Below are 22437 nucleotides of genomic sequence, written 5' to 3'. Positions count from 1 at the left end.
TATTAATGGCCCTTTTATTTTCCTTTCTATTTTGGCGCACCATCTGTGTCTCCGCTGTCTCTATTTCTCGCTCCGACCAATCCAACCGTTCCCTGCAGGCCCTAAAATGTTGTCTAACCACCTGCATCGCCTTCCCCGGTAACACTGCTTTGTACACCTCACCAAGCGTGGAGTGGCTCTCCACCGTCCTCAAGTTGCTCTGAAAGTAGGCTACGGATACCTTCGTGAGGGCCTCTGCAATTTTCTCATCTTCCAGATAATATGCTTTCAGCCTCCAACTTCCTCTCTGCTAGATGTCCGTTTCCTGTATCGTAATCCATAGGGGGGCATGATCTGAGGTGCCCCTTGGAAGAAATGTTGCTGAGGTTCCCCAACCCACCATAGTGTTTGGGAGAAATATGTAATCAATCCTTGTAAAGGACGAATGCATATTCAAGAAAAAGGAAAAGCCCTGTTCCCTGGGGTGCAAATCCCTCCATACATCCCTCAACCCTGTGGCCTCTATATAGGTGTTAAGCTTTGTTAAAAGATGTGCTTCTCCAACCCTGTAGGGAGACCGGACCAGCTTGGCCTGCGACGTGTTGTTAAAGTTCCACCCCCACCACAGTGATATTACCCCCATGCTTGGGCAACCAGGCTTGTAACCCCTTCAGCGTATCCGCTTGCAGAGTCAGAGGGGCACAGGCATTAATACATATCCTTTCACCCCATAATATCCATTCCAAAAGTATCATACTCCCCCTGATCCTTCTACAGATTCTGCTCCACCAGTGGCAATGATTTCTTAATTAAAATCGCCACCCCCCTGGATTCCCCGTTGAACCTAGCGTGCTTCACTACCGACTATCTGGCCCTCCCCAAAAATGTGCACGCCGTCCCCAGGTTTCTTGCAATAACACAATGTCCGTGGGGTAGGCCACCAAAAATGTTGTCACCAGGTCTCATTTAATCTTATCTAGAAGCCCATTGACATTCCATGACATGCAGCTGAATGACCTATTCCGCCAGTTATCTGTGCCTGCCATTACCATGCCACGCAATGCTTCCCTGGCTCCTGTATTCACTGCCCTTGAAGAGTGTGCTCATCCCCCTCCCCGTTGATGCACTGAGAAAATAAGTATACATACCCAAAACTGCCCCAACAACCCGCTTCCCTCCCCACGCTTCCCCACAACCTGAAGCATCTGTCTCCCTTCAAATCTAAAAAATTATTGTCCCCACCTGCAGGCAAGTGATGCGGGGGTGTGCACTCGTCTCAGTTCTCCAGCTCCACTCTGACAATGCCACTTATAGCCAAGCCATCCACAGACAGCGATGTTGATCTCAATTATATAAAGCTCTCACAGTTCCACAATTATCAGTCTCGATCCCCCGCCATTATCGTCTTCAACCGGGCAGCTTTCTGTCCACATCTGGTGGCTTTTCCCGCTGGCCCAAGCCTTCACTATCGGCCCAGTCCCAAGCCTCCTGTGTGGCGTGGAAGATCCGTACCCCTTTCGGTCCCACCACCCTGAGGGTTGCCGGGAAAAGCATGCCGTATTTGATCTCTAAGTCGCTCAGCAGTCTTTTGATCTCCTCAAACAAGTGCCTAACCTTCTGTACTGTTCCAGTGAAGTCTGGGTATATTGTTACTTTGGAGCCATTCACTTTGACGGATCCTTTCTACCTTGACATCTGCAGTGTTACATCTCAGTCTCAGTAATTTAGCAGCTCAGCGATCACTGGTCTGGGATGGGCCCCGCAGACCACCCCGTCTGCTTGGGATGGAGAGGTATTGCTCATTTGAGAAGAACTGCGGCTGCCTAGATGGCTCCATCCATTCTGCCAACCACCCTTCAGGATACAGTTCCATCAAAGGGCCTTATATTTTCTCCAGGAGGCCGAGTATCCTCATGTTGTTGCGATGGGCCCTCCCCTCTGTGTCCTCCACCCATTCTTCCAAGAAATGTGTTCTGCTTTTCAAGTCTTGGATATCCTTCTTCAATTGCTGCAACGTATCCCCCACCTCTGATATCCTGTGTTCTGCCTCTTATGGAAGACTTGTCTCAAGAAGCTTACTTCCACTCCCACTGTACCTTCCAGCAATGATTTGGATTCCTGGATGACTGCTAGGAATTTGCTCAGCTTGGGTGAGGTCTGTGGTGTGCTCAGGCCAGTCGATTCAGGGGTCCCTTGGTGGCACCGGTGAATGAGTCCATCCTCGCCTGAACAGGCATCTTCTTCCCCTTCTCTTTCACCATTCCCATGCCTTTTCTAGGCACCGTCCTGCTCTTCCCAGTGGGTACCTCTATCCTACCCACCTCCCGAGCAGCTCTCCCTGAAAGCGGTCCGTTGGCGTAATTGTAGCTCCTCTCCTCAACCCGCACACACTCCTCGTTCCATTGTCATGGGTAAAGTTTTGCCGGTGCACAAGGCCCCCTATAAGTTTCCTGCCATTGTCTGTACCACCCTGCAGATCTATCGTGCAGGGGCGGGACCTGGCTTCCTTGCCATGTGCGTGGTCCTCAATATGGTGGCCCAAGCAATGCCTCACTGCCTCCAGCCAGTTGATTCTTACAGGACTATGGAGTGGTATCTTGTGCCCCTTTTTCTGAATGGCGTGCTCTCCACCTTCGTACTGACCTTGTCCACGTTACTGTTGAGGGCTACCTCAACTTCTGGCTCTCTGTGCTCATCGTGTTTTCCGTATAGCGGCAGCTCCGACACTTTGAATGGTGCCCCGGGGAGGTGTGAACGCAGCTTTGCAGGATCCACAGAGCTGGAGCCACGCCATGTCCTTCGCGCCAGACCCGCACCGGGAAGCGCTTGCCGTGTCGACGCTTCCACACGGGTCCTGTTCAGCAGGCGCTTCTGTGCAGCTCTTTCTCTGACGCCTCTCCACTAAAGCCGGAATCCACCCTGGGAGAACTGCAATGTTCACTCGCAGCTGCCATCTTGCCGCTGACAGGCCGTGCAAGCCAAGATATACAACTCTGCACTTCTGCTACAAATTACTTGTCGGTTTCGCTCACCTTGCTCCTGTGCCGCTCTTACAATGCCGCCAGCTGAATGCTGCCATTCCACAGAGTTTTGGAGGCTTCTACGGCCTCAATGATCTGCTGCCGGAGTGGAGCTGGAGAAAAAACGGTCTACTCTGCCATAATGCACAAGAGAGCCCCTACGGGGGTGTCCTTTGAATGTGTTGACCAAAAAGAAAAGGAGCAGGATCATAGGGATTTACCCAGGATTGCGGAATGAGACAAACTGGATGCCCCACTGCAGCAACGCAATGGGTACCACCACTGCAGTGTCAAGATGGCAGCTCCTCATGTGGCCTGGTGGAGCAGCTGTTGGGGCCTTACCCTACAAAACACAGGTTCACATCGAAAAAATAGCAAAAAAAGAAAGGGAGGAACAGTGGGGCTCAGAAAAGGAAGCTGGGCATGGAAGAAGGTGAGCGGAGGCCAGAAACGAGCAAAAGAAATTAAGTTATCAGGTAAACACAGAAACAAACTCCACGAATACCACACAGAAAGAAGACCTAGATCCGTGGTTGCATCACACCTACAGGCACATCAGAAAGCTCTGCATATTCTATTTTTCTTTAATTCAGGGAAAGCAATGGCCATCGATTGTGCCTCAAACAGCAGATCACCAAATGAATACAAAAGCAGTTGCTTGTAGGATTTACACATGATCCAAAAGGGTTGTCTTTATAGGATCCAGATTTATTTAAAGTGAATCTCAAATATGTATTTTATTGTCTAGGGTTATATTTGATATTCATAATTGATTAAGAGGACACATATCTTTAACAACACGGTTCAAGTCCTTTGAGCTTGGAATATCACTCTTTATGCATGCACCAATATAAGATAATACAGGCAATACACGGCTTATCAAATGCTGGTCTAGTGCGTTCTCTCAGGGTGGGGACTGGTCTGGTATATGGAGACATTCACTGCCATTGCATGTGTCCTACAGCACTGTCATTGCCATCACACCTAGTGCACATTGTCCATAGGAAGATAAGTTGAGGGGGATGTTTATAATTTCTAATGGACTGATGGGGTTCTGACAGACCTTGAAAGGCACCATGGAACCAGGCTGTAGGTTCAATTGCATTTATATTCTATTTGAGCTGCGTTTGCAGTGTTTGTGCATACTGTAAAAGATATACCGGTTCAGTGGCCAGCATGAACATTTAAACATTTCCTGTGTTCTCACAGAAGAAACAGGTCATTGGTTTTATTCTGCGCATTACCTTATCAGAGAGGGAAGGACGCCATGATCTTGTGAGAAAATAAATTGTGTGTATTCTATCAAAAGAAGCGATTACAAAATGATTTAGTTATGCAAGTATTGTAAACTGGCTCTTTTTAAAATTGTAAAATGGCCATTTCTTTATTTTTTTGTCAAATTTCTCTTTTATTGAGGAACCAACAGCAACTCAAATAGACAATGTCCAAGTCCTTACAGTTAAACATTTACAGTCGGATTCCCTTTTTTTATGCCTATAACCATAAACATAATTTCCCGCCCAGAATAAATAAATAAAACAAAAATGGAGCCATTACATTCTGTCCTTGGAATGGTCACCATCTCCCGTGAGGTATCCTTCTATGCTGTTCATGTGTGCACTTCGCTACCCAAATCTAGGGTCCCTTGTCTTGTCCACAATTGAGCACTATTCTAAGGACATATATTTTAACAATTGCGTCTATGGAGTGTCGGATTTCCCTCACGTGCAGGGTCCTGAAATGGTGCCTACGTACGTAAATATTTAGGCATAGTGTCTGATATATGCGCTGAGATTCTTTCCATGGTAATGATCTCTCATATCTTTATCCACCAGTATGATGTTATTGGACCCTCCGGTGATTTCCAGAATCTAGCACATGGGATAGGAATAATCTTCATGTACATCCCCTGAAATTATAATTAACGGGTTCATAGGGAGCGATCGACCTGTTATATCCTTAATTTTTGCAAACATTTACTTCTAATAAATCTGAATTATTGGGCAGGCCGACCACATATGCGCCATATCTCCCAGTTGATCACAGTTTTGCCAACAATGGTCGGAGCTTTAATGGTAAATATTGTATAGTTTCTGGGGAGTCACATACCAGAGATAACCTAGTTTAATAGCTTCTTTGTCAATAGTGGTACATTTAGAAGTCTTATTTGCTCTCAGCCAGAGATGCTGCCAAGTTTCCCTAGGGATGTCTGTTCCTAATTCCTGTATCCATCGAGCCATGTATGAAGGTTTCTCTGCTTCTGAGGGTTTCTTTAGGAGTCTATAGCAGTTACAAATTTTCTTTACCCTCAGTCCTTCCTGCATAGTGAGTTCCAACCTGGACGGGAGGGACTCTAGTGCCCATATTTTTCTTTGCATTCATTAAATATGAGGGGAATATTGTCCTTATATAGGTCCCCTACTCTATGCTATCCTTGCCTTTCCAAAGGAATGAACGCCCTTTTATTCAACCGTGGGGTGAACTCCGTGTTCAGAGTAACCAGCGTCAGGGGGTCCTGTCCCATTGTGAATCCCCCAAAGGAGGCCAGTATGTTCCAATTTCGAAGGCTACAACACGTAGTTGCCACAAATCTCCCTCCATTACGTTTTGGCTACTTGAAAGGAAGGGGAGGTGGGACAGCGGGAAAACGGAATATAATTGTTCAATCTCCTTCCATTTCGGCTCTATTCCCGTTATCAGCCAATCTAACATGAGCGCTATTTGAGATGCCAAGAAATAACCTTGAACTGAGGGGACATTCAACCAACCTTCACGTTTTGATCTAATAATAACCTTTGGTGGGATCCTAGGATGTTTATTTACCCATATGAATTTCCCTATCGCTGTTTGAAGTTACAATAACTCTCTAGCTGAGATGTGGAGAGGGGAGGGCTTGAAATATATAAAGTAGCTTCGGGAGTAAGGTCATTAACTGCATGGACCCGGCCTAACCATGGGATCTCTTGCAGATCCCAATAGGTGAGTTGTTCTATGGTCTCTTTCCACAATGGGGTGATATTGGCTTCTGTCAGGGCCTCACATTTTGAAGTGATTTTGACTCTGAGGTACTTTATCTCTCGCTCAGCCCAATTAAATGGAAACCCCATGTCAATACCTATATGGTTTCTGGGAGCGCTGTGATATTGAGTCCCATAGGTTTCTCGTTAGTCATTTGAAAGCCTGATACTTCGCCAAAGTCCCTTAGTGTGGTTATCAATTCTGGCAAGGACAGAAGAAGGTTGCTCAGGAAACAGAGAATATCCTCAGCATACAGTGCAATTCTATGGGTAGTGTCACCTTGCGTGTTCCCTGTAATCTCGGATTTAGACAAATCAGTTGAGCCAACGGTTCCATCACCATGGATAAGATCAGCGGTTATAATGGACACCCCTGTCTAGTTTCCCTCTCCAGGGCTATTGAGGGAGTCCATTACCCGTTTAGCCTTACTTTAATGCTGGGAAATTTGAAGTTAGCCATCATGTATCTAAAGATGTTGGGGCCAAAGCCAAATTGCTTCACTAAAATATTGAAATACTCCCAGCTCATGCTGTAGAATACCCTGTGGGCATCTAGCGACAGTATTATAAAGTTATTTAATCCTCATGGAGCCATTGCTACAGGATCCACCACCCTTCTGAGGTTATCGTGCATACCCCTGTCCTTAATAAATCCTTTCTGATCTCTATTGATCAATAGTGGCAACATTTCGCCCAATCTAGATGCTATGATCTTGCTATTGATCGTCGCATCCCCATTTAGCAGTGTGATTGGGCGATATGCTGTACACTCTTCCGGATCTTTCCAAGAGTAATGCTGTTGAGGATTCCGCCATGGAGTTAGATACTTTCCTGGATTTCAAGGAGGAATTATAGAGCTTTGTAAGGGGGGGACTGTTTGACTTATTATTATTACCCATCTCAAGACTGCTTTACATAGGAGCGAAGACATTGTAAAACATATTTGTAAAACTATCTGGGGCTGGGACCTTTCCATTAGGGAGTGAGCGGATGGTTAGTGCCACTTCTTGTTCCGTGATCTGCAATACTAACCCTTGGGAGGATGTAGGAGTAAGAGATGGACACAATGGCGGTACGCTGATTGGCAAAATCCTTTATTTAGCAACCAAAAACAGGGGAAAGTGGAGGAAACCCTAAATGACTCTATCTAACTGAACCATTCTTAAATGGTCTGGGGGAAAACAGACCATTTAAGAATGGACAGAATTTAGTCATAGGGGCCCCTCTGCGAGAACAAACCCGGCCCATTGACCTGTTCTTTGGGAAGGTACCCACTCGAGAGTCCGCAGCCACATCTCACTGTACCTTTCACTGATGGCAAATATCCATTTGCATATCAGTCTTTGTCCCGCCCACATGGGCAGTCCCGCACTGAAATGCTATGGCAATTCCCTTCTGAACAAGAGTACCAACAGCAACCCCATACATGTGTTTCAGCCTTGTTGGGCATTATCAGTGAGGTGGAGCTCTGCCTCTCTGCGCATAGTGAGCAAGGGGTCCACGTCTGGATGACTCTGGGAAACGTAGGGTTAGTAGACCTAAGGCCCTTGAAATAGCAATGCAAGAATGAGCCAAAGTAAAAGTTCACCATCCTGTGTCCAAATCTTAACCTATCCCTCAGAAGCTACACTTAGTATAATGTGTTAGGGGAAATGTGTCTTGCCAATCCACCTGTAGCCCCGATTTGCAGTTCACAACAGAAAGTTCCAAAAGGTAAAGAAAGCAAAGAAAGGTTCCACAAGACGCAGGGGGTTGATTCGCTTTCCCAGATTCTTTCCAACTTTATCCACAATAGTGGAAAAGCAATTACGATTGAAGGGGTTGATTCCCTTCCCCCAGAGTCTCTCAACCATTCTTTCGGCCTGACTCCCAGACCCTGTGACAGGGTTGAATAGCCTGGACACCTTTTATGAGCCGTGTTCCGGGTCCCAGACCCTTGTGAGCAGACCTAGGTACTGCAACGAAGAACAACCTAGATGCCTTTTCCAAGCTCAGCAGTGGGTCCCAGACCGTTGCTCAGTGCCCACCCCCCTTTTGGCCCACTCTTCTTCCAAGTGGGGAATTCACCGACTGCTTTTTCCACTGCCTCTTCTCTCTGACCTTGCGTCCATGGCACAGCCTTGGTTTACTCTCCTGCCAAGGTCTCGGAGTGTTAATCCTGTATGTAGGCCTTGTTTTTCTCTTTATTACTATCAGGGTTTCACATCCCCAAAGTGGGTCCCAGACCCTCCTCACGTGGTTAACTTCACAGTTCTCTCTGTGCCCCTGCTTTTTGTACTCTCCTGCCAAGGTCTGCAAGCAACTTGTGTAGATGTAAGATTTGTATTGCTTCTTAGTATTGTTTGGGAAGTATCTTCCCAAAAAGGGTCTCAGACCATCTTCACTGTGCTGTTGCGCATTAGCAAATGTTCAAATATGTGAGTCCTTATTTTACTGAACAGTTTCCAGCTTTCTCTGGGTCTCTCCAACCCCAGACCTGCCCACCCCAATACCTGCAGGGTCTTGGCACTTGCCCTGCTGTTGCATTAGAGTCTCCCAGGTTCTTCATCAGCTTTTCCAGATACCCAGAGCCTTCTCCGGTCTTCCGCAAGACTCCCCAGCAGCCCGACAGTGGGACATCTGTGCTCCATCAGATTCCGTTCCCGGCAAGATCACTTCCTCTGCTGTGGGAAGCTTACTGCTTCTTGGGACCTCTGTGGACATGCTTCTCTCTCCAAATTCGTCTGCTTCTCTGGTCTGACCTTCTTCGCGTAGCTTGCCAAACTCCCAGTCTATGCCGAGAGGTAGAAGATGCCATAGTTTGGTTCCATTTCTTGTTTTAAATTACATCAGGTTAATCAGTGGATTTAAACAACTAGACTGCATGCCTGTGTTCTCTGCATTGATCCAAATTGCTCTTGCCTCTTTCTTGTGTCAGTACTGTCACTGAATACCTTATGGGTGTTTTCCTTCTCAGAGGTCTCTACCTGAGATGTGTGTGCAACAGAAATATATCAGTAGTTGATGGGAGGGTGAGTAAAGGTTTCATAGGGAAGGTGGGAGGGTTAAAGGGATATTGTGCACACCCAACATGGTCACTACTCTCAATGGGGATATCCCTCCCCATGAGATCCTCCCACTGAGTACCACACACAGGGGACTATCGGGTAGCGGCCTCATCTTCCTGGCCTCATGGAAAGGGGCTCCCCCATCTAAAGCAGTGATGTCACCTTGGGATTTGTTACACCACACATAAAACATCTCCGGGATTCTGGGGAGGTTGGCTGCTATGATGAACTCATCCATCTGCTCTATGTGCCCAGGGTGGCAGGTTGTTGCTATCTGAAAGTCATTTTCCATTACTTTGAGGTTCCCAGGTGAAGCAGTAATCTTCAGACCATTCTGGTGTCTCAAGGATGTGATATAATTGCACGCAGACAGTTTACTGAGCTTTGCAGCCAAAAGCTTATTGGCATTGTTACCCTTTGAGTCAAAGTATTGTTTTGTCTATAACATTGCTTGGGCTTTTTTTCTGTCAAAATGGCCTCCAATACATTCCTCGCCAGACATAAGTACATTTCTGCCTGTCTGCTATTTCCCTAGACCGGATTTCTTTTTCCAAAAGGGACTGGTTATCAGCTCTCACCTTAGCATGAGCCGCTGTTTAACTTATTAATATTATCCCTCTCAGGACGGAATTTACCAGCATCCCACACTGTCCACAGATTCAGTTCTCCTGTATCATTTTCAACAAAGTAGTCACATAGGGATTCTGATATCCAAGTTCTAAATGCTGTATCTCAGAATACAGTAATTGAATCGCCAAATCCGATTATCAGGTCGGTCCATCAATCCCAAGTCAGGTGACACTCTCACCGGAGAATGATCCGAGAAGACTCTTGGTAAGATCTCAATCTCCGTTGTATCGTGAATCACGGTGTTGGACAATAAAACCATATCGAATCTTGAAATCCCTTTGTGGACTGCTGAGAAAAATGTATAATCCCGTTCCCTGGTGTGGAGAAATCTCCAGGTTTCAACCATAGAGTGATTGTGAAATAGTTCTGTCAATACCTGGGAATTCCGACTGTCTGAGCTCATGGGTGGTAAGGATTTATCCATGAAGTGGTCCACTATGCAGTTAAATTCCCTGCCCCCATGATCATTTTTCCAATTGAAAACTCTGCAAGGACCTTTGGAGCATAAACTCTAGCCAGTGTAACTATGCAGCTCTTTAGTTGCTCCACAAGTAACAGCCACCCATTGCCAACCATCTGAATATCCGTGACCCTTATGGGGACCCCTTTGGGGATCTAAATGGTGACGCCCCACTTTTTGGTACCACTACTTGCATAGTAGGCAGTGGGCTAAACCTTACTACATAATCGTGATTTGTCCTTCGGGAGCAAGTGGGCTTCCTGGAGGAGTATTATCGCTGCATCTTGAGACGCCAGCCTCCAAAGCACAGATTTACATTTGATCAATGAATTTAGACCCTGAACATTCAGGGTTACTATTTTAAGGTCAAGAGTCGCCATTTACAATCCTAATAGGAAAGGCCTCACATCCTCCCCAACCCTTCATCACATCATCCCATAGTGCATACACATATCTTCTCATTCCGTCAGCATTACTTAATTGTCAAATAAAACCCATAAACTCCAACAGATTAACTAAGAAAATTCCCCCCACAAAAAACACTTACATTAGAACCCTGCCACTCATTGTCGCCTAGGTGATTAGCCTACCCTCACAATGGCATCTACGGGTTTCGGATGTAAATCCAGGGAAAAGTCCCAGACAAACCTCAACACCTCATTTATCTAGTAACATAAAACATTCCCCTCAGTTCATGTTGAAACTCAATCATGCTGCAGGATGAGCAGTATCGCATCAATTATACGTAAGATCCACATGACTGGAATCAACAGGAAAGAGGCTAGTAACCACATGTAAAGGCCACCTGATATGTCAATGATTGTCTGAAAAGTTACCATAGCTTTCTTCTTCTTTGCACGGTGCCTGGCATCCACCGGTCTTCCTATCATTTTCCTGGGTTATCCCCTGCGTACAGCTCTTGATTCACTTTATTCTCTCGCTCACTCTTCTGCGGGCGATCCGGTCAATCTTCCATCAGATCAGCTGCCCATTCTTGGTAGTAATACTATAATGCTGATTTTGATATTTGAGTAGAAGTTTACATGGGAAGCCCCATCTATAGCGCACTTTGTGCTCTTTCAACTACTTTGTCACCTTATTGAGTTATCGCCTCTAGGTAAGCATGTATGGAGAGAGATCCTGAAAAAGTGAGATTGCTGCCCTCCGGAACTCGATAGCAGACTTATTCCTAGTCACCAGTATTATCTTCTCTTTCTGCTTAGAAAATGTACTCTTGACAGAACATCCATCAGTAGATTTCTTCTCTGCTGAAAGGCTGAGTAGACTCTATGTGTTCTATCCAGGGCTAGGTCAGACAAATCCTGAAGATCAAGTAGAGATCAAAAGAGGCTCTGGATGTATTCCTCTAGATCAGGATTTTTATCTTGCATGGAACCTCCCTTACTCGGATGTTGTTTTTGCAAGAACGATGCTCCATATCTTCTTGCTTGGTCCATGCCAGCTCTAGCTGTGCTTCAAGCCCAACAACTTGATTCAGGAGTTCAGTCCGATTAAGAGCCTGGTCGCACACTGTTGTCTCCATGTCGTCCACTCTGGATTCCACAGCCAGCACATGAATCTTCAGAACTGTTATTGATTTGGACAGCCTGTCCCCGGATGCCTTGTTTTCCTGCTTGATTTCAGTCAACAGGCAGAAAAGACTGTGTTTGGTTGCTGGGGCCTCATTTCTCTCCAACTCCACATGGGGTGGATTAACCTGTGCTGTTACCGTATGTGGCTGCTTGGGCCTCACCTCTTGCATTGTCAACATTGCTTTAATGGCCCCAAATTTTGCTTTGGTCATGGATTTAGACATCTTCCTTGTGTGTTGGATTTTACAATACTTTCGCCACAATCCTAATCATAGCCATTAGGTGTGTCCCTATGGGAAAGTTTGAAAGGTATTAGGCAACCTAGAGGTAAATCCCCGTCTCAGGCATGTGACCCTGATGGGCCTCTCTATTGTAGAAGACAGAGTTCTGATGCCTGGCAGAGATAATCTGTATGCCAAGACCCTTCTGTGGACTGCTGTAACCGAATGGGGATTTCATTTATGACGCCGGGCATATCTGCATATAGTGGGACACTCCTGAAATGAAGGTTACAGACTGCTCTTGTACCCAGGGACATGGGAGCAGCAGTGTCGTGTGGAAGATGAGCCCTGGACCCTTTAGGATGGAATAGGAGCCCAGCGTCCTATGGGCGCATGAGCTCTGTTACTGCTCCTCACTCACTATGTCCCCCCTTTGTGAGCTGCACAAGATCCTCCTCTTCGTGCCCTTGTACGGCGTTTGTCTTTTGTTCCCTGTAGTAATTGGGGAGAGCAACGGCTCCTCACTGGGGATAGAAAATGAAGCCTTCAGCCCCTCGTTGTAACGTGGCGCTCTGCTCCATCTCCATCGGAGAGTCTACACTAGCGGGCGCTATCTTGTCAAGGACGCTCCGGGCTGGCGGGTGCAAGGCCCATCTCACCGGCTCTGGCGAGCCCTGCTGGGGTCTCTCACCACCTTTCCGGCTCTCCGCGGCTCATCCACACTTTCCCTAACGCTGGGGCAAAATGATATCATGTTGGGGTGCCAATATGGGGTCCACAAGTCCTTGTTCCCTGGAACTAACGAGGTATGCATACTCTGGCTAGCCGCGCCCCAAAATGTTAATTTCTAATTATCACTTTCAGTATGTATTGTAGTCATAAAAATAATGGTAGACTTCCCCCTGACTGAGTGAAGGACGTTATCAAACCCTAGAATAACCTTGCAAATTATTTTCTGATTTCAAGTTATCATTCCAAGATGGAAAGTCTGGTATGTTCCTAATACGCGCTCTGAATGGTTAAGGGCAAGGGCACAAACGGCACCAATGAGTGTTCCTGGCTTTTTGCAGTAAGACAAAGAGCATTTTGGGAACATAGGAATGTCCACAGATATTTATAAATCAAAAAAGATAAAATAGAACTGGGAATTTCTTGTCTAAGGAAGCTGCAGGATTGTAAGTTTGCATGGCTGATGGTCGGAGAGATAACTTTAAGAGCGCAAAAATGAATAGCACCTGGTACACTAAAGGCTAAAGTGGGTAAAACTGTACCTCATGGTGAAGTGCCCAACTGTCAAAGCTGTGAACAACCTCCAGTGTTGAACTAGAAGTAAACATTCCATTTTATTCAGCAACGTCGAACAGAAAGAAGCCGATCTCTTACCTTTAAAACAGGGAGGGAGGGGCAGAGCTCCATCAATGCACTGAGTTGTGACTGTGTATGCACAATTGTTTTTTTCATCCTTGCAATAAAAGGTCAGTGAGTCTGTGTGGCGTATCACATGTTTCTTCATATCCTGGAGCTTCACTTTCTGCCCGCTGTAGATCACGACACCTTTCTTGTCTGGTATCTGGCACGCAGCTAGAACACAACACATCACAAAGTCATGACCTGAAAGGGATGGTGCAGATGCACACAAAAAGATAAGAGGATGTACCCCCTATCCTTTCGTACATACAATAGAGCGTTGATGGTCATTGCAGCCAATGTGCTTCATGTCATACATGTTACATACATGTTACACCTTCAGCCAGCCATGTTGGTTTTACCATCTGTACTTTGCAAATAGGCCCATCCTAATAACCGGGAAATGCAAAAAGACCGGTCCCACAATGCAGTGTTGTTATTACCTGAAAAGTCATGACTGGCCATATGTGTCACTAGAACATAGGCCCTCTTGACACATAGGAGCTCATTTTGAGCCCTGGATTAAACGGAAATGGCATGCGTAAAAAGCCTTGCATAAGGCTTTTACGCATGCCAATTCCGTCATGGCACATTTTCATTCATTTGTATGGCGTAGAGGAGGGGCGGAACCTAACTTATGTAACTTAATGTCCAGACAATATGAGGGGCCAGGAATGAGACCCAGACACAGGGGAGACATGTTTGTGGCTACAAACATTTATTAAAGGGGTTGAAAAATGCCTAACATGGCAAAGCCACTCCTCATGGTACGGGGGACCACAACAGGTATACAGTGTCAACATTAGGGAAATGCATAAACTGGCAAAGCCACTCCTCACGGTAAGGGCTACATCAGGTATACAAATACATGAAAGGCAGAGTTAGAGTAAATGCACAAACTAGCAGAGTCACTCCTCGTGGAAGAGGGGGCAGCATCCGTTGTGTAAAACCGGCATGAGGACAAAGTGCAAAAAGGGGAAAGGGGAGGTGCAGGGATGGTAGGGGTATACCAATAGTTAGCACTCATCTCGTGCAGAAAGCAACACATTGGTGAAACCAGCAGCAGAAATTGGCATAGCTAAATTCGATATTTAACTACCCAGTTCAGAATGCACATTTTTTGGTCGTTTGGTTAGAATTGGCAGCAGTTGGAAGTACAGTTACATTGGGGGTACAAGGATTATGCGTTCACAAGGTGTATTTGGCAGCGAGGTACAAGACACAATAGCTGCAAGAGCAGGCGAAGTGTAGGCCTGGACTGGAAAGATCGAAGTACAATGGTGAAGTCAATAAGTTAAGTAGGTAATTTGGGCAATAATGAAGTGGGTTCACCTGACTAGACGTATACGGGTGAGAGGAATGGCGTGAGGTGCTCCTGATGTATTGGTGTGAGGCAGGGGGCCCTGCCAGACCCGGACTGGACCAGGCAGGAGGAATTTATAGAACTTAAACGAAGGCCTTTAACAGGGCTGCCGTCACCAGCCGGCTCTGAAGTAGGAAGTGAGTAAGAGAAGTCATCGGGCCAATCGTCGGACCCCTGAGGCGGGTCCCTGGTGGGGCGGGAGGCCCCAATGCAGGACAAGGCCAAATCGAGTGGCCATGGTTAAGAGGCCTTAGTGATATTGAAGTATAGCCCAATGGGGCTTACCTTGGTAGAACGGAACACTGCATGGCACTCCCAGTGCCTTATAGATGTTGCAATGTTTACAGGGCCAGACAGGAGGAACTTAGAGGCCTTAAACGCAGTCCTTCAACAATGATATCAAAAGAGTAAAGCTACGTAAGCTAAATGCTATTAAGGTGCATTGGAATAGAATTCAGCGTAACCAGGTCTTGTGATTACCATTTATGATAGAATTCCCTTAAACTCTTTGGGAGGTTTGATGAAGTCCCCTGCCTGGTACTGGGGACCAGCAAGGGTGTGACTCAGGATGCTGGGTGCCACCCGAGCCAGTGGATCTTGGTGGGGTACGAGGAGGATCCACTGGCCACCTCACCTTGGTCCACATCACATGGCAGAGGACAATTACAGTGATCCACCAGAGACCAGTCTTGAGGGCCCAGAATCGCCCCGTCCCACTAGCTCAGTAGGGCAGACAAGCCCTGAAGCATGGGCCCTGCCCAAACCCATTGTGAGACAATGCTGGTGCATCCCGTCCCCAATTGAGAGAGCACAAAGCTCTTCCTGACCATACCTAAAACTAAAAATGTATTGAAAATGATTTCTCTTTACGATGGTAACACGTTTTTGAATAGTGTTACTGCTCCACCTAAAATATCAAAGTTCTCATCTCATGGAGTTTGCAGAGCCAGGAGTGAACCCCAAGATTCAGCCTGGGAGGACAAGTTCCATGGCTCACAAACCAGCTCTGATGCACCATGCCCTCCTCTCTTACTATTAATGTGGATGCCCGAGTGGCTGCCAATCCCTGAGGGCCCAATTTGGAGTTTTACTTTCAGACCCATGGACAAAGTATGCAGTTGCACACTATGATAATGTGAATGCGGCAGAGTTAACTTGTGCTGCAAACATACTCCACCTGTGCATCTGGTTGGGGTCGCCCTTTCTTTTACTCATGAGTTTACATTTTGTGTCACCCCAGGTTCTAGCAAATTTGGGTTAGCTGTACTACTACTGCAGGGATCTTCTCTCGCTCTCACCCGCTATAGAGAGACCACCTCCTAGAATCCCATGATTGAGCTGGTTACTCACCCTGCATGCCCGAGCTTCTATAGTCTCCCTTATGGATACAAGTGACGTCCTCACAAGTGCCTAAGAGCGGTGAAAAGGTAGCATTGTCCAATGGGTGGAGGCACCACCAGAAGGTAAGAAGTCTGAGGGAATGAATCATTTAAAGCATGTGGAACCAAGGCGATGCAGACAGTCATCGCTATTCTCGCAGCCACTAAGGCACCCAACAGGCAGAATTACATCAAGAACTCAGGTCATCTGCAGATGTAGAGTGGGGGAAATGAGGGCCCACTCTTCTGCCAGTAATGCGCTGAGGGAAACACATATGTCTCTTTTGAGGAAACATCACTAAATCTAAAGACAACGTCTGGGAAAGGTACTGGAAGGCATAAGTGGAAAACCACAATGTGATATGATATTCCCAGAGGTTTCTAAGCGCGAACCCGGGGATCGAACCTGTGGTGCTCGGTGTCATTTTGCTTCCAAGGCGAGCACGTTGCCCCTGAGCTATCCTCCCGAGTGCAACAAAATAATTTGCTCCAGAAATACCACTATACCCACTGCCCTATTGCACAGCCCTTTATCCAATGGACTTGCGCAGCCCTTTATCGCACAGCCCTTTATCCAATGGACTTCCTGCTGGTATCAAAGCAGAAGCAGAAACTACATATGTACATGCTTACTGGTGATTTTGCTGACACATACAGTAGGTGGGGTAGTGAAAGCTGAGCAATAATAACTTAGTAACATTGTTCAACACACACTCTCTCTCTCTCTCTCTCTCTCTCTCTCTCTCTCTCTCTCTCTCTCTCTCTCTCTCTCTCTTCTAGTGTAGAAATTTGAATCATAACTATAGACCGCCTGTATTAGAGCATTGTGGCCATTGAATCCTAGACTTAGCAACAGCCAGTGCCAATTTCAGGCGGGTTTATCATTTGACCGGTTAAGAACCTCATATGTATAGCATAGCACTAATTTCATGGAAAGGGTGTGTTATTCTTTTGTATTTTCTGGATTGTGTGCCATAATTTGATTTAAAAGTGAATGTCCTATCCTCTAGGGCACCCTTTTGGGAATGAATGGATACACAGTGTTAAATAAGAAAATCCCCTTTTCTAAATTTCATGAGTCCTCCAAAATGTTTGCTGTCTTTTTCTGAGTGCTATCTATCCATCTGTCTATCTAGCATCTGAGATGCAGATAGGCAGGCTATAAAGTTACCGAGCCGTGAAAAAGGTTAAAATACCAAATGCCTTGAAGAGACATGGGGAACGAATTCCAGAGTTAAGGGCCAGCTAAAGAAAAAGTGTGCCCGCCGCAGCGTTACAAATGATTGGAAGGAACAACCAAAAGAGACGTTGCGCCAGAGCCTAGCAATCGACCCGGTTATAGACGGCCTTTTCCATGATGAATAATACAAAGCCTATTTAAACTCGATCCGGGCTATAACAGGGAGCCAGTGAAAGATATGTTAGTCCGAGGATACTGAATGGGCATAAGAAATACCCGTGGCCAGACGTACTGCAGTATTCTGCAGCATCTGCAGGTGATTAAGTAGCATGGTTGGGCCAGAAGCGTGGCACTGCAATAGTCAAGGCTGCTGTTAATGGAGGCAGCTATTATCGGAGCATGGAAGCAGGCTGGAATATATGGCAGTACTTTCTTCAGCAGTTTAATTAAGCCCTGAGGAGAGAAGGGCTGAGATATCCCCGCTGTTTGGCTGTTACCCGGAGTGGAGAAGAGGAGGTGCGTGTGCCTTTAACCAACTCAGCTGACTCTCAGCAGCTGACTATAAGTGGCCGCCTCCACCGCCCTTGCGGCGTTAAGCCCTGAGGAGAGAAGGGCTGAGATATCGCCGCTGTTTGGCTGTTACCCGGAGTGGAGAAGAGGAGGTGCGTGTGCCTTTAACCAACTCAGCTGACTCTCAGCAGCTGACTATAAGTGGCCGCCTCCACCGCCCTTGCGGCGTTAAGCCCTGAGGAGAGAAGGGCTGAGATATCCCCGCTGTTTGGCTGTTACCCGGAGTGGAGAAGAGGAGGTGCGTGTGCCTTTAACCAACTCAGCTGACTCTCAGCAGCTGACTATAAGTGGCCGCCTCCACCGCCCTTGCGGCGTTAAGCCCTGAGGAGAGAAGGGCTGAGATATCCCCGCTGTTTGGCTGTTACCCGGAGTGGAGAAGAGGAGGTGCGTGTGCCTTTAACCAACTCAGCTGACTCTCAGCAGCTGACTATAAGTGGCCGCCTCCACCGCCCTTGCAGCGTTAAGCCCTGAGGAGAGAAGGGCTGAGATATCCCCGCTGTTTGGCTGTTACCCGGAGTGGAGAAGAGGAGGTGCGTGTGCCTTTAACCAACTCAGCTGACTATAAGTGGCCGCCTCCACCGCCCTTGCGGCGTTAAGCCCTGAGGAGAGAAGGGCTGAGATATCCCCGCTGTTTGGCTGTTACCCGGAGTGGAGAAGAGGAGGTGCGTGTGCCTTTAACCAACTCAGCTGACTCTCAGCAGCTGACTATAAGTGGCCGCCTCCACCGCCCTTGCAGCGTTAAGCCCTGAGGAGAGAAGGGCTGAGATATCCCCGCTGTTTGGCTGTTACCCGGAGTGGAGAAGAGGAGGTGCGTGTGCCTTTTACCAACTCAGGTGACTCTCAGCAGCTGACTATAAGTGGCCGCCTCCACCGCCCTTGCAGCGGTAAGCCCTGAGGAGAGAAGGGCTGAGATATCCCCGCTGTTTGGCGAGTTGGGGAGCCAGGACACATCGATCATGTCGGACTCCATTCCAACCGCCCTGAGAACAAGGGCGCAAATACGTCGCGAGGAGAAGGCGCTGCAGGAAATCACTCCGCGCACACCGGCAAGAAAAGTAAGCCGATTTTTTTCATGTTCATCAAACTCTGACTCTGTTGCTGATGAGCTGCTTTATGTTCGCCAAGAAACACCCGACGCCGAAGTTTTCATTCGCACGTCCGAAAACTGCATACCTCACTCAGACGTGGTGTCGGCTGATTTAAAATTTTGTGAAGTGGCGCGACCCCTATCACATGTGAACCCGTCGATTGAGAATGTGATCTATGTCGAGGTCCCCTCTGTAGCTCCACAGGCGGGCCGGTTAACTGTGGGCACCAGCGTATGTGAAGGCGACATGTGCATTGCTGTTCAGGACGCGTGTATAATTTTTGAAAAACCGGTCGGCTTACCCGCTGCTGGGTTGTCCGACTTTCCGCTTCTGGATGAGGCGGGGGTGCAGGGCCCCGGAGCCGGCGATGTTGGCGGGCGAGCCGTCGTTGCTCCCGCGGAGGTTCACCTGGGGGCGGTGCCTGTGGGAGAGCGCGCCCCCGACGGGTTAGGAGGTGTGCTTGTTGCTGTATGCGTGAACCAGGCGGATAGCTGGAGAGATGGAGCACCTCTGTTGTCTGCAGTGACCCCTGGTGTTGTGGGATGTTTTTACCCATGCATCCAAGCCCTACAATAAAACTGTGCAGTACTGGCATGGAAAACATCATGATGGCCAGAACTCCCCAGAGAGTGCACAGGGAAAACATGAAGAATAGGCTGCCACCCATTTTTGCCTATGTTGTGAGCACAGGAGGGCACTGCCTAAAACCTCCAGTGGGCTACACACACAGTAGCCTGAAACCATTGGGAATGGCAATGCTGATTGCCAAAAAAGCAACTCAGAACTGTGGGGAATTCATTTTCTTAATCCCAAAAATGGTTGCATTACCAGTACTCACCACTATCAGAAAGCCGGCGTTTTAAAACCACCAGACTTTTGTGTAAAACTGCACAAATGAAACAAAACCAGACCAAGGAAAGACTTGCTAAGAGGTGGATACAATGTAAAACTATATTCTGAAATGACTTGAAGGAAGTAATTATTTAATGTATATGTAAAAATTGTAAGTGATTTAAACTGGGAACAAAAAGTGACATTTAGCTGAAACCTGGCTTAGTGAAACTGGATTCTGCCTGACAACTACCCCCGACAGGAGAAACCTGTTCAGCCACTCGTCCCAGGCCTAGCTGCATCCTGCTGCCCCTGGACAAAAGGAGTTGTCACCTCTCTGATTAGATTAGGGGTGGAGCAGCTGGGGACTATAGGGAGTTGAACAAAGGCCTGTCCTGGACTCAGGCAAATGTTATATTGGGGGGCGGTAAAGTGGCTTCCTCTTAGGGGAAACTGGGAGGGGCAGTGCCTCTGCTAGCAGCTGAGCTTGGGGGAAGTGGATAAACCAGTTATTCCACCCTGTGATGTGGGAAGCCACACCCCTTTTTGACCAGGGCATAATTTTAAAAAGATAGATAACTCATAGTGCGGACTTGTCAGAATTATATAAGTAATATCATTATTTTTGTGATTTTTCTGTGAACATTTTGAGAGGCGTTAGGACCCTGTGGTGTATTCTGGGGGGTTGCTAGTGGAAAATAGGGTCTCACTCCAAATGTCTGCATGTTAAAAATCTGACACTTCATCAATTAATGTCCATACTCCTTGCGCACATGTGTGTAATTTTGGGTAAATGTCCGATATTGCAAAAACAGTTAAAAAGCGCAAAATGTTGTCATTTTTGAATGCAAGCCCCCAGGAAGATCAGAGGCGGACAAGCATGGACCATAAGGAATATATAATGTGCACATGTAATTTCAACAAATTGTATATCTGGGAAGGATGTATTTGAATCAAATATAGATTTGTGGGCAAACTGACAAGGGGAGGTTCCTCTGACCATAAAACCTACAGCATCACTCTGACTCACATTTCCTTCCCCCAATCAAGGGAGAGAGGAGGAATTGGCCAATGACAAGTAGAGAGGGGCAGGCTCTCTACTTGTCAGACTTGAAATCCATCAATCTCCAAAGACCAGAACTTTACTTCAGAACTTAAAGCAAGGGTCTAAACCCACAAACTGAGAACTCTTCTCAGCAGGCCTCAGCAACCTTAAAATCATTTGCGAACTATTCCACAGCCGGGCGAGCTGTTTGAATTCTTTTGCCAAGAACAATTGCCAGAGACCAGACCAGAGATCCAGAGTGACCCAGACCGCTGTGAGCAGAACCAGAGAGCTGACCCAGATCACTGTGAAGTGGCGAGACCAGAATCGGAGTCCAGTCCAAAACCTGACCAGATCCGTGGCGAGGCTTATTTCAAATTTATATTGTGAGTACCTAGCAGAACTGTGCAGAACCAATCTCTTAGTTAAAATAATCTAATCCAAACTATTTTAACCTAAGTAGAACATCCTCCTAGAAATCGTGTCACCTGTCAATTCTGCAGCTGCATGCTGTCACCTGTCATTTTGAGTTTACTTTAAATCCGAAAAACTACCTTTATTTAATCGTCCGTATCTCTGGACCGTTTGGGCTAGGAATGAAATCTAAGCTTTCCAACGAACCTAAAACCGACTTGCTACTCCTTATACTTTTGCCGTAATCGCGATTCACGCACTCGTGAATTTTGCAGCGATTTGCGATTTGGCCTGATTTCTTTACCTGTAAAAAGATAGCAGCTTTTTGCTTTCCTGTGCTAAACATTCGTTTGTCTCTTAATAACTCATAGAGCATTGCTAAAGTGAGCCTGAAATAATACCAACACGCATCTCCCACTCACCCTGAATCTCTAGAGGGAATTAAAATCAGTTGACACATTTTCCCATCCATTGCCATCACATTTGAAAGCATTTTGGGCCTGTGTTTCAAACTCACACCGGTTTTCTCTAAGATTGCTGGGGTGGGAACTGAATTTCGTATTGTATTTGATTGCATTCCTGAGAACTGTGTGTGTTACTTCCATCTCCTTCCATTTCTTACATTGCATAGGGGAGGGGGGTGAATTGCCAGAGAAAAAGTGATTATCTTATCTTTTGCTAAAATCATATCAAGTATTTCTGTACTGCATTTTATTCCTCATTGCTTTTCCCTTGAAATCATAAAAGTATTTTTGCTACTTTATCCATCCTATACGAACTCCTCATTGATTATAAAGAAGTGTGCTAGTGTCAGATTACCCATTGTTGATTAACATTATATTTATAAGGGCGATATCGATTATTAATTTATAATAAAAGCGTGGTATCTATATTTTGTTTTATTTCTCAAATAAACCTTTTAAACTTGCAAAACAGAACTACTTCTTGGCTCAGTGGGGTCAGGGGGATTCTAAGAGAGGGGTGTTATATAGGGGTAGTCATCCAGAACTCATGAACTGGACATAAAGATATATCAATAAGGGTTTCCATTCAGTATCCCAGACTAGGCATTGACTTGGGATATTGCCATAGCATTTCGGTGCTGGACTGCCCATGTGGGCGGGACAAAGACTGATATGCAAATGGATATTTCCCATCTGTGAAAGGTACAGTGAGCAAAAAGCGTGTGCTGCA

The 22437-nt window shown here is 46.6% G+C and overlaps 1 protein-coding gene across 2 annotated transcripts in view; it reads right to left on the bottom strand.

Annotated features, from left to right (window-relative positions):
• Window positions 1-22437, bottom strand: part of APOH (apolipoprotein H) — a 323894-nt gene that overhangs the window by 32143 nt on the left and 269314 nt on the right. For both annotated transcript variants that reach the window (XM_069655051.1, XM_069655052.1), the window contains exon 9: window positions 13350-13547. In XM_069655051.1, the coding sequence (XP_069511152.1) occupies window positions 13350-13547 (198 nt within the window). The remainder of the gene's footprint in view (window positions 1-13349; window positions 13548-22437) is intronic.

This window comes from Ambystoma mexicanum, chromosome 3q (assembly GCF_040938575.1).
Source record: "Ambystoma mexicanum isolate Mex_15411 chromosome 3q, UKY_AmexF1_1, whole genome shotgun sequence".
Lineage (NCBI taxonomy): Eukaryota > Metazoa > Chordata > Amphibia > Caudata > Ambystomatidae > Ambystoma > Ambystoma mexicanum.
This window is presented reverse-complemented; position numbering and strand designations above follow the sequence as displayed.